Source organism: Triticum dicoccoides, chromosome 6A (genome assembly GCF_002162155.2).
Source record: "Triticum dicoccoides isolate Atlit2015 ecotype Zavitan chromosome 6A, WEW_v2.0, whole genome shotgun sequence".
NCBI lineage: Eukaryota > Viridiplantae > Streptophyta > Magnoliopsida > Poales > Poaceae > Triticum > Triticum dicoccoides.
Genome location: NC_041390.1, coordinates 622,384,086 through 622,396,936, shown reverse-complemented (window position 1 = coordinate 622,396,936; position 12,851 = coordinate 622,384,086). Strand labels below are relative to the sequence as shown.

The window sequence follows — 12,851 nt, the reverse complement described above, 5'->3', positions numbered from 1 at the left end:
GACTGCCAATTTTGTTTTATAGTCACTTATTACACTCTTGATTGATAAGGTCAAATATTTCGATGCTTGATCAAGTTTGTAGCAAAATCAATACTGATTTCACTTTGACCAACACATGCCGTATACAGTATTGTGAAAATCATGTCGGCACCTGTATGTATATATCGATTTGGATGATTTAATCTGGAAGATCTCATCAAAACCAAGGCAACGGTGAAAATACATTGTTCTTTCGAGGCTCCATTTGAGCATAGTGTCTTTTTGAGGTTTCATGATTTGGTTTCATAATTTGGTTTTTGTGAGCTACCATTTATCTTGAAGTTAGCCAACTCCAACCAATAATACATTTTTTTGAAAAACCCCTTCCATATGTTAATTAATCAAAAATGTTCGTACAATCATCCGTTGCAGCTTTTCCTGCACAAGGCAAATTAATAAAATAAACTTTGCAATCTCATGTGCCATCCTACTGGCCTTCCTTTTAATCTTGGACAGCTTAAAATTTGTCAGCGTCTTAGAGACACTCATCGCTTCCTTCTTAATATCAACAAGGGGAGACTTGTCAAACTTATCATTTCCAAGAAAAGGAAACCACAAAAGAACAATTAGTTTTCAAGGTGATGGGCCTGTGGACCTTCATCAACACTATTGCAGGCCGTATATAATCCCATAAGGAAAGTGATAACTTCTACCTATGTAGGGCAGGTGTTGTAACATCCCAAATCTTCAATACACATCTGGGTAGATTGAGGCACCTGGGGAATTCCAGTGATTGCCTGTATTTTTGGAAATCCCGGGGTACCGTGTGATTTTTCTATGGACTGCCACCCAGGCTTAAAGGGATCATAAGATTATTCATGCGAGAAACTTCCGTATGCAGCCACATGCCATTATGGGCTCTGGCATAGTTGAGTAAGTTGTGGGAAACTTTTCCATGATGGGCTAGCAGATGTAGGGGGTTGTAGGTGTACAGGCCTATCTATCGATTAAAGGGACCTCTTCTGAAAGACGGTGTCTCGGTCATCCGTTTCTGAAACATCATGTAGTGCGAGAAATCCAACGGAGGAGATCGAGTCTTGTGGGGAAAAGTGCACAAACCTATGCAGAGTGTACAAACTAATCATGGTTAGTCGTGTCCCCAGTTATGGACATCTTGAGTATCTAGTTTCTGGATTATCATGTGGATCTCATCACTCTATTACTCTAAATTAATTTTGATTGGGTTGTTAATTACTTTTAATTGGGATTGAGATGGGGTTTACCATTCTCAATGTTTTCAACCAACTTTGTAGTTAAATAAACTATATTCCTTTGTTGTAGGGAAAAATTGGCTTTTCGCAAAAACATATTAACCATACAGCCTCCACCAGCCAAATATGCATGTAGATGATAGCTTTATTCTGTTCATTACTCTCTTGTGTTACATTGCCAGCATATTCCATGTGCTGACCCATTTTCGGGCTGCAACGTATCATGTTGCAGACTTTTCAGACGATGAGTAAGGAGCCTTAGGTCGTGGTCTTTCATTCAGTGATGCCGTTGAAGTTGATGGACTCACTTTATCTTTCAAGCCTTCCGCTGTTATCGTATTAGATGGTCTTAAGCCATATTATTGTAATAAGTTCTCTTTTGAGACATTCGATGTAATAAGTGTGTGATTGATACTCTGTTATAAATCCTTCAAGTACTGTGCATGTCAGCATTACCGATCTAGGGATGCCACTGATGCACAGAGATCGGACTGTTTGAGGTATGGTCGCTACAGTTGTCTTACAAGCAACATAACAAATCAAATGAAATAGATACATGCAGCAGAGTTTGTAGGATCTCTTCCATCGTGGTCACATTTTATAGTGAAGATATGTCAATATTCCATAGCTGCAAGTAGAGGCCGAAGGGCCTCTTCCATCGTGGTCCCAGGGGAAAATAAATAAACGGGGTAATAATAAAAAGATCTGGAAGATGAAGATGCCTCTTAAAAATAAAATCTTTGCATGGTATTTTCGTCGTGGAGTCAATCTTACTAAAGAAGTAAAGATAACCTTATTAAGAGGAATTGGCATGGAAGTACGCAATATGTCTTTTGTCAGCATGATGAAACAATAAAACATTTGTTCTTTTAATGCAAATTGGCTCGTTTTATATGGTCAGTTATCCAAATAGCTTCTGGCTTGTATCCTTCATGTAGTGTTGCTAATATATTTGGCAACTGGTTACATGGGATTGATCACATGTTTAGAACTCTTCTCAGGGTGAGAGCGCTTGCCATTATTTGGTCGCTTTGACTATGGCGAAATGATAAGGTTTCTAAAGATAAAAGTACTTCTCTTATGCAGGTTATTTATCTACAGATGTACCAGAGCTCTTCGTTTATGGTCCTCTCTATAATGCTGGAGAATCGAGACCTGTTTACGGAGGTGTGTACACGATTGGAGGCTACGGCGAGGGATATTTTTACCCAACATGGGTGGCGGCATGATCTTAGGATTGTCCCCCCTCCGGTTTAGGCGTTATAAAGATTCTACATGTGTCTTTGTATTTCATCTCTTTTTATTTTTGGTTTTTATGAGAGGATCTTGCTTGGCTGTGTACATCTTAATTATGTAGAAGCTGAGTGTAATGCTTAAGCCATTTAAGTAATAAAACGTCCTTTATTGGAAAACATAAAACGGGGTATCTGAGGTGCAGAGGCCGGAGAACAATCTTTACGATGATTATATGTGTCCCATATTATAGGAGGAGACTCGTCTTCATTGATCTCAACAATAGCAGGAGAAATTTATCTTGTGTCCCACTTGGGCCTCCCTTTCTTAGAGCATAATTGGTTTGCTACCAATATTTGGCTTGCCATACGTTTGTGTTTTTACGATCACAGAGATACCAAAATTACAAAGATATCATTGTACTATCATATTTCTTCAAAAAATCTATGCTTCCTTCAATTTCACCATGTTCTGAATCTTCGTTGTCTAGAATGAAAAATGAAAGTAAATATTACTATTCAACAAACAAAGCAGATCTAGTGCAAGATAATGATTTCCCTACACCTCCATATATTCATGAGATGGCCAGTTGGTCACTACTTCACAAGATAAAGAAAACAAAATTATTGAACATATCCTAGTGCAAGATCATACTCATTGTCCAAACAATATTGTTTTTCACCCTCTATAAAAACAGGAAACTATAAGCCCTCTATAAAAACCGAAATCTACAAGCCTCTATAAAAACAGGATTTCACCTTCTTCAGCTGGAACTTTATTCAGTACAAAATTTCATGAAAAAACAACACTCCACAAATGCTTTCGTAAAAAAAAAAAAAACTGATGTTCCAAAAAGTCTGTTTTTTGGAGCATCAATTTGTTTTTATGGAAGCATTTTTGGATTGTTGTTTCTTCATGAATTTTAGCACGCATATTCGGAATTCGTCAATGTTTGTTTTAAAAATATTCAAAATTTTCAGATTTTTTTTCTATTTTTGTTATTTTATTGTTCACGAGGGCGCATATGAGCTCGGGTGCAGAAACTTAATGTCCAGCACCTGCCATATGTCATAATAAAAATAACATAGAAATGTGCAATACTGGTCATGAAGAAGGAAAAAACATGCATGACTATTGTGGCGTAGGCAAGAATTTGAGTTTGAATTCTTTTGAGCATAAGACACATTGTCATACATTTTATTATTATTATTATTCAAAAGGAGGAATGCCCCCAACATGATGCCTGCAGCCATGTTATTAAATGAAATCTCCAACAAGTACATAGTGTGGTACATAGTCTCGAAAAGATAAAATTGCATGGGTTCAACTGCACTAAACTCCATCAATCGAGCATGTTGTCGTGACGTCTTTGATTCAAAGGATTTTCATATGAACTATGGAGAATTAGAATCCTAGGTTGTTTGATTTGTAGTATGGAATCCTATAGAAAAATTTTCCAAGGATTCCTTTGCACTACATTACAAAGAAAATTTTAGATCCGCTCAAACCTTTTGAAAGTAATCTTTAGTTTTTCCTAGGGTGCAAGCATTCGAAATTTCATACTAGAAATTTAATCATGTAGAATTCGACCAGACTAGGCCTTCTTTTAGTAGCAAGAGATCACGAACAACAGATTTACGACGTGTTTGGTTCGCACTCAGGTAACGGATTCGTTCTGGTATCGGGAAGCCTTGGTTTCCAATGGTTTTCTACCGAATACACGTCTAGTTTGGTTCGAGCATCCGACCCCGTTTTCCGAATCACCTTCGCTCCGGCCGTTTTCGGTTTTGTGAATCGATGTATCGGAAGACACGGATACCTAATACGTAGTATGCGTACCAAATGCTGGATGCCGTTTCAGAAAGCGCTGGTTTGGGAAGCCGCGACTTTTCCGCCCAACCAAACGCGTCGTTATATCTTACAAGTATATTATCTTATACTCCGGCGAAAGAATGCAGAGATATGCCTATAGATACAAAATTCTTTGTGGATTGTATTATTTCTCTCTTGAACACAAATAGATACATACTTCCTTCGTCTGGAATTACTTGTCACGAAAATGGATAAAAATGTGAATGAATAAATTGAGTCGCGTTCAACAGGGATGAGCTGCAGCTGACACTTGTTGACGCACAGTCCCACGGTTCAGCAGCTAGCATATGTAAACAAATGAAATAGCTTGGGCCGGCACAAGCGGTCCAGCCACTAGCATGTAAACAAATGAAATAGCTTGGGCCGGCAACAAGGCCGGCACAGCGACAGTGAAGCTTCTGAACTAGTCAGGCAGCGAAGCTTTTGCATTAATCAAAACGTAAAAAAAGAGCAATCCATCTTTCCAACACCAAAGAACTGGAGAAGAGAACGGATGACCAGAAAGAGAGTTCTGGAGAAGAGAACTGGCTAGACCATCTTCTACACAGCGGCGCAGTACAGGTTAGACCTTGTGATCTTTGCTTGTACTACTCCGCAAAGGCAAAGTTCATCTCGAGCTCCATGCATAGGCCAGTAACTGACTGCTTTACTGGTTACAGTTTCGGTTTGAAGCACCATGGGTCCTGCCGTTCTCTTCTTCCTCGTGCTTGCGGCTGCAGCACCCTTGCACTTGGCGGCTCAAACCTTGGATGATTCCATGGCCAAACCCTCGACGGTTTGGATCAACAACGACATTTTTCTCCGCAACGGCATCACTGGCCTCCGCAGCATCGTCGTCCGTTCTCTACAACCACAAACTCAAGCTCACCCTTTCTCCGTACTTAAAGTTGCCGCAGGGTTTATATGTGTCTCCTCCCAGTCACCATGCAACGATTTCCTCTTTGCAGTATTCATTTACGAGAAGAAGTATAGATTGAGCATCATTCCAGTTGATGCCAAAGATATACAAGCTCCGCAGGTGGTCTGGTCTGCCAACCGGGCTCGCCCTGTCAGGGAGAATGCAACCCTTGAGCTTACCTCCGATGGGAACCTGGTCCTCGGCAATGACGATGGTAGCCCTGTCTGGTCCAGCGGCACCTCAGGACGGTCTGTAGCCAGCATGGTGATGACCGACATGGGCAATCTTGTGTTGTTCGATCAGAGAAATGCAACAGTGTGGCAGTCGTTTGATCATCCTACTGACACATTGCTCCCTGGGCAGTCACTTCTGAAAGGTATGAAGCTGAAAGCAAGTAGCTCTGCAACAAATACGACTGAGAATCAATTGTATATCACTTTAGCCCCGTATGGGTTATGTGCTTATGTTGAATCCACACCACCACAACCCTACTACTGTTCATCATTGGTACCCGGCGTCAAGAAAGGAAATGATCCAACAAATGTTACATTCATGAATGGACGCCTCACCATCTCTGTGCAGTCAGATTATTATGATCAAATCCCATTGCCAGCCACTACATCCACCCAGTACATGACATTAGATTCAGATGGACATATGAGAGTGTATGAATGGTCTGATAGAAAATGGAGAGTGAATTATGATTTAATGCAAATAGATGATTGTGCTTACCCAACAGTATGTGGGGAGTACGGCATATGCAGCCAGGGGCAATGTACTTGTCCACTTCAAAACTATTCTACTTTAGACTACTTCAAGCCTGTGGATGAGCGGAAGCCAAAACTTGGTTGCACTCCAACAACTGAAATATCTTGTCAAGAAATACAACACCATCGGCTCTTGATACTTACTGATATTTCTTACTTTGATAACAGCCACGAGGTTATGAATTTAGACGAAGATGACTGTAAGCAGGCCTGCTTGAAGAACTGCTCATGTAAGGCCGTTATGTTGAGCTATAACCGATCGGGTCCTAGCAGATGTACCTGGATGGTAAAGGTCTTTTCCTTGCAAGCAATACAACCTATAGCCAACTTAAGTTCCTCTGTTTACCTCAAGGTGCAGCTTAGCCCCTCCATTTCTGCATCAACTTCAAACAAAACAAAAGTAATGTTAGGTGCTACATTTGGAGCTATTGTCACTCTTGTATTGCTTGTCATTATTGTCACTCTTTATCTGCGAAGGAGAAATAAGTACGAAGACAAAGACGAGGAATTTGATTTAGATCAATTTCCTGGAATGAAAACAAGGTTTTCTCTTGATAAGTTGACAGAATGCACTGAAGGATTCGGCAAGAAACTCGGAGAAGGTGGGTTTGGGTCAGTTTTTGAAGGGAAATTAGGTGAAGATAGAATTGCGGTAAAACGTTTGGAAGGTGCTAGACAGGGAAAGAAAGAGTTCTTGGCAGAGGTTGAGACTATTGGCAGCATTGAACACATCAATCTTGTCAACCTGATTGGGTTTTGTGCAGAGAAGTCCGAGAGGCTTCTGGTATATGAATATATGCCAAGAGGATCGCTTGATAGGTGGATCTATTACCGTCATAACAACGACCCTCTTGATTGGTGTACTCGTTGTAGGATCATATTGGATATTGCCAAGGGCCTGTGTTATCTTCATGAGGAGTGCAGACGAAAAATTGCTCATCTTGACATCAAACCACAAAATATTCTCTTGGATGATAATTTCAATGCCAAAGTAGCTGATTTTGGACTATGTAAGTTAATAAACAGGGACCAAAGCAAGGTAGTAACCGTGATGAGAGGAACACCTGGATATCTGGCACCTGAATGGTTGACGTCACGGATCACTGAAAAAGTGGATGTCTACAGCTTTGGAGTTGTTGTCATGGAAATAGTAAGTGGAAGAAAAAATATTGACAATTCTCAAGCCGAGGAGGAAGTTCAGCTCATACATATATTACGGGAAAAAGAACAAAACAGTCAATTAATTGACCTGATCGACAAACATAGTGGCGATATGGTGTCACACCAGGAGGAAGTGATTCAAATGATGAAGCTCGCAGTGTGGTGCTTGCAAAATGACAGCACTCGAAGGCCTTCAATGTCAACAGTGATCAAGGTATTGGAAGGTTCAGTGGGCGTAGAAACTTTTGATGCAAATTCAAGCATGTTTGTTCAAGATAATCTGTCCACATATTCAGGTCCATCTCAAGCATCCATATTATCAGGCCCAAGGTGAAACGGGTGGATATGAAATTGATTTCTATGTTTTTGCTTTTGTATTCTGTATTGTATATGCTATGGAATTATGTTTGGATATCTTAAATTGTAGCTTGCAGCCAATATATAATATGTTTGATTGTCCAGTGAAGTATCTGACTGTGGACTCATACCTTGATGAATTATGTTTGAATGTCGCGTCGGTCCAGCGTTAATCTTATCTGTCCGAAGGTGAGATGGCTGGTCAATGAGGATGATTTGCTTGTCTTACATGGATTCTGTGTCCCTCTCCTGCCATTATGTTTGATTGGGTGTGGCACCATACTCCATGGAGATACATAACGTTGGTTTTCTATACAAAACATAAGCGATATTATTTGAATAAAAGCCAGTTGACATTTAGTTAGCTCAATTAGGTCTCAAACTCGATTGGGAATTGGGATGAAAGTTAATATCAACTTGATGTTCTTCTGCAAGTTGCAACTCACAGTGTGCTGACAAACAATTCGAATTGCAGGCTTCAGTGCTTTCCAATTCAGTGAAACTATACCCATCAAGGTTTGTGCAGTTAAACTTACATGAAAGCCGATAAACGCAGTGAACTACATTCGGATTTGATTCGCAGAAACCAAAAAACATAAGTATTATCAGCCGAGTTTGATTCAGAGCCAACTACAGCCTCATCTTTTATTTTCGATTTGGGATTTAGAACATACTGAACCGGGCAGAGGCTGCCTGTGAGGGGAAGAGGGAGGCAGAACCTGGGGAAGCAGACGCTCCGTGGAGGAGAAGCGGGGCGTGGCCCACTGCAGGCGCACGGGAGGAACCCATCGGCGTCGCCTGCCGTCGAGTGAGGTGATGATTGTGCGCAGTTCCGCGTTGAACCGCAGCAGAAGGAGGTCCAAGTGCCTGCTGCCATCAAGCCACGCGGGGACACGGGGTTACCATGCCGGGGTAGTGGCGGCAGCAGGTCGCCGGAGCTTTGAGGCTTCGCGGTGGCGCCGGCGCCGGCGCGGGAGGGGAGAAGGAGCCGTCCAGGTGGCCGTTTTTTTTTTGGTGGAGTTGTTGCGGCGAATGGGCATCTGAGCCGGGGGAGCGGAAGCCCAGCCCAGTGGGAGGCCTGCCTCTTGGACTGAAAACACACGCAAAAAATAAAAAACCACTATCGGGGATATTCGCTCAAAAAGAAAACATATGATCAGTCAATTTCCCTCAAAAAAAATATGATCACTCAATTTCCATCAAAAGAAATATTATCACTCGATTTCCCTCAGGAAAAAAAAAGATACCCGCACTTATATTTTTCCCAAAAAAAATTATGATCACTCGAGTTATACTGCTGAAATAATCATACAACACCCTCACAAGAAAAGTTGAAGAATAACGACTAATGAATTCGTCGCGTATTCAGCTCATATCCATATCCTGAACACTCAGGATGAACCTGTGCATCTGTGTATATTTGTTCAATATAAACCTGTGCATATGTGTATCATAGGTCCTCAAACTATTGCAGAGGTGTCGCGTAGGTCCTCAAACTATGAAAATCGTCATCCAGGTCCTCAAAATGCAATATGTGTGTTATCCTGGTCCTCAAACTATTTCAAAGGTGTTACGTAGGTCCTTGAACTATTTTAAAGGTATCACATATATACACACTTATTACACTTCAAGTATTTTCGAGGACCTGGATGACACTTTTCATAGTTTGAGGACTTACCTGACACCATCAAAATAGTTCGAGGACCTAGGATTCACTTCACTCTTCACACAAAGACGCGTCACATTGGCAACTAAATAGACGCAAAGTATTCGCAATAACAACAACAACAATAACAACAAAGCCTTTAGTCCCAAACAAGTTGGGGTAGACTAGAGGCAAAAATAAATTAATTAAATAGACACACTGCGCCATAAAAAATGATCGATCGCCTAAGTGGGAGACTGGAAGCGAATCTATGACACCATTGTCCAAGTGGCATGTTGCTCCTGGTCCCCAATGCCATACTCACATACTCCCTCCATTCCACAATGTAGTGCTTCTTCTATCCTTGTGCTTCAACTTTGATCGTAAATTTAACTACCAAAACCGATTGCGGCGGGATCAAAAGTTATATCAGTGAATTCGTATTCAAAAGAAGTTTTCAATTATATAATTTTTTTCTCCCGCCGCAGTCGGTCTCGTTGGTTAAATTTATGGTCAAAGTTGAACCTCGGGAAGCGCAGGCGCACTATATTTTGGAATGAAGGGAGTATGAAAAGCTTCATCAAACATATGTTGATTTGGTTTCCACACAGTTGACAAGTTCAGATTTACTCCCTCCGTCCCATAATATATAAGAGCGTTTTTGACACTAGCAGAAATAGTTGCCCATTGTTGAAGAACAGAGTTCAGAGATACCCACGGCACGGAAGACATAATCTGCAGTTCTAAAGTTCAGAGTTATACCAGTGCAGGCTCAGACTTGTCAAGCATGACGGAGATACCCCTTCTGCTTGCCTTAAATAACTTTTGCTGACTGGAGCACATCATTTCCTGGCTAACAGGGAAGAGCCGTGAGCGGTAGACCACATGACGAGCCCGCAGAGACCTGCTGACTTGTACTCCTGGTGTGACACCATGTTGCCACTATGTTTGCGGCTCCGAATCATCAGGTGCGACCGTGTGATCTTGTTGTTTACTCTGCTAGTTCATCCCCAGTTTCTTGGTGGCTTATCATAAACCAAGAATGAACTGATTATTCTTGATTACAGACTATGTTTCCGACAGGCAGAATGGGTCCTGCCAATATCTTCCTCCTGGTAATTGCAACTGCGGCACCACTTCTCTTCACGGCGCACCCCTTGAGCTATTCCATAGCCAAACCATCAACGTCGTGGATCAACCAAACCCCCTCCAAGGTCCAATTCAAAATACAACTCCATACAATGGTCACCAGTTCCGTACAAATACAACAAGCACTTTACCTAGACTACATGTCTGCCTTTGCCGTGGGGTTCGTTTGTGCCTCCACCACCACATGCGACGTGTCTCTCTTTGCTGTCTTCATTGTTTACTTTGACTATGATGGCACAGTGGACCAGGGTCATCCAATGCAGGTGGTATGGTCTGCCAACAGGAATCATCCTGTTAGGGAGAATGCCACCCTTGAGTTCAGTACTGATGGAAACTTGGTCCTCCGTGATGCTGACGGTAGCCACGTCTGGTCAAGCAACAGCTCAGGCCGATCTGTAGCTGGCATGTTGATCACCGAGATCGGCAATCTGGTGCTATTTGATAACAAGAATGCAACTGTGTGGCAGTCATTTCATCATCCTACTGACACATTGGTCCTTGGACAATCACTTCTGGAAGGTATGAGGCTCACAGCAAGTACTTCTGCAACAAATACAACTGAGAATCAGCTCTATATCACTGTAGGCCCAGATGGATTATATGCTTACGCTCAATCCACACCACCACAACTCTACTATTATTCGTCATGGGTGCCCAACGACAAGAAAGGAAACGGTTCAATGAATGTTACATTCATGAATGGAAGCCTTAGCATCTTTGTGCATCCAAACAAATACTTTTCGCAAATCTCACTGCAAGCAGCAGAATCTACTACCCAGTGCCTGAGATTAGATCCAGATGGGCACATGAGGTTGTATGAATGGTCTAATGTAGTGCTAGTGCATGATATAATGGCATTGGATGATTGTGATTACCCAACAGTATGCGGGGAATACGGCATATGCACAGAGGGCGAGTGCGCTTGTCCAGTTGAGAATAATTATGGTTCAAGCTACTTCAAGCCTGTTGACGATCGGAAGCTAAATCTTGGTTGCACGCCAATGATTCCAATATCTTGTGAAGAAATTCAACACCACCGGCTTTTCACACTTGCTGACATTTCTTATTTTGATAACAACTGCACGGTTGTGAATGCAATAAACGAAGATGATTGTAAGCAAGCCTGCTTGAAGAACTGTTCCTGTAGGGCCGTCATGTTCAGCTATTATGACCAGTTGGGTCATGGCCTATGTATCTGGATGACAAAGATATTCTCCTTCCGCTCAATACAACAAGCAGAATTAGATGCAACAACCTTTAGTAACAACTCTTTTGCTTACCTCAAGGTGCAGGTTAGCCCCTCGAATTCAAACAAAAAAAAGGTGATGTTAGGTGCTGCACTTGGAGCTATTGCTACTCTTGTATTATTAGTTATTCTTGTCGCTCTTTATCTACAAAGAAAGAGGAAGTATGAATACAAAGATGATGAAACTGATTTTGGTCAATTACCTGGAATGCCAACAAGGTTTTCGCTTGAGCAGTTGGGTGAATGTACTGAAGGATTCGGTAAGAAACTCGGAGAAGGTGGGTTTGGTTCAGTCTTTGAAGGGAAATTAGGTGAAGAAAGAGTTGCAGTGAAACGTTTGGAAGGTGCTAGACAAGGAAAGAAAGAATTCTTGGCAGAGGTCGAGACCATTGGAAGCATTGAACACATCAATCTTGTCAAACTGATTGGATTTTGTGCAGAGAAGTCGGAAAGGCTTCTAGTATATGAATATATGTCAAGTGGGTCGCTTGATAGGTGGATCTATTACCGTCATAACAACAACGCTCTTGATTGGCGCACTCGTTGTAGGATCATATTGGATATTGCCAAGGGCCTGTGTTATCTTCATGAGGAGTGCAGGAGAAAAATTGCTCATCTGGACATCAAACCACAAAATATTCTCTTGGATGAGAACTTCAATGCCAAAGTAGGCGATTTTGGACTATGTAAGTTAATAAATAGGGATCAAAGCAAGGTAGTGACTATGATGAGAGGAACACCCGGATATCTTGCACCTGAATGGTTGACGTCACGGATCACTGAAAAAGTGGATGTCTACAGCTTTGGAGTTGTTGTGATGGAAATATTAAGTGGGAGAAAAAATATTGACCATTCTCAGGCTGAGGAGGAAGTTCAGCTCATAAATATATTGCGAGAAAAAGAACGAAACAATCGATTGATTGATCTGATCGACAAACATAGTGACGATATGGTGTCACACCATGAGGAAGTGATTCAAATGATGAAGCTCGCAATATGGTGCCTGCAAAATGACAGCAGACGAAGGCCTTCAATGTCAACAGTGATCAAGGTATTGGATGGTGCAGTGACCATAGAAACTTTTGATGCAAATTCAATCATGTTTGTTCAAGATAATCCATCCACATATTCAGGTCCATCTCAAGCATCCATATTATCAGGCCCAAGGTGAAACGGGTGGATAATGAAATTAATTTCTATGTTTTTGTTTTTGCTTTTGCATATTTGTATTTTATATACTCTGGAATTATGTTTGGATATCTTAAATTGTAAC

The 12,851-nt window shown here is 41.5% G+C and overlaps 2 protein-coding genes across 2 annotated transcripts; both read left to right on the top strand.

Annotated features, from left to right (window-relative positions):
* The first annotated feature begins 4,627 nt into the window (after window positions 1-4,627).
* LOC119314736 (G-type lectin S-receptor-like serine/threonine-protein kinase SD2-5) lies at window positions 4,628-7,700 on the top strand. Its single transcript, XM_037589430.1, has one exon. It carries the CDS (start codon window positions 5,032-5,034, stop codon window positions 7,513-7,515), a length of 2,484 nt encoding a protein of 827 aa, XP_037445327.1. The 5' UTR covers window positions 4,628-5,031; the 3' UTR covers window positions 7,516-7,700.
* A 1,959-nt stretch (window positions 7,701-9,659) lies between these two features.
* LOC119318595 (G-type lectin S-receptor-like serine/threonine-protein kinase SD2-5) lies at window positions 9,660-12,851 on the top strand. The gene has a single exon (XM_037593178.1). It carries the CDS (start codon window positions 10,254-10,256, stop codon window positions 12,747-12,749), a length of 2,496 nt encoding a protein of 831 aa, XP_037449075.1. The 5' UTR covers window positions 9,660-10,253; the 3' UTR covers window positions 12,750-12,851.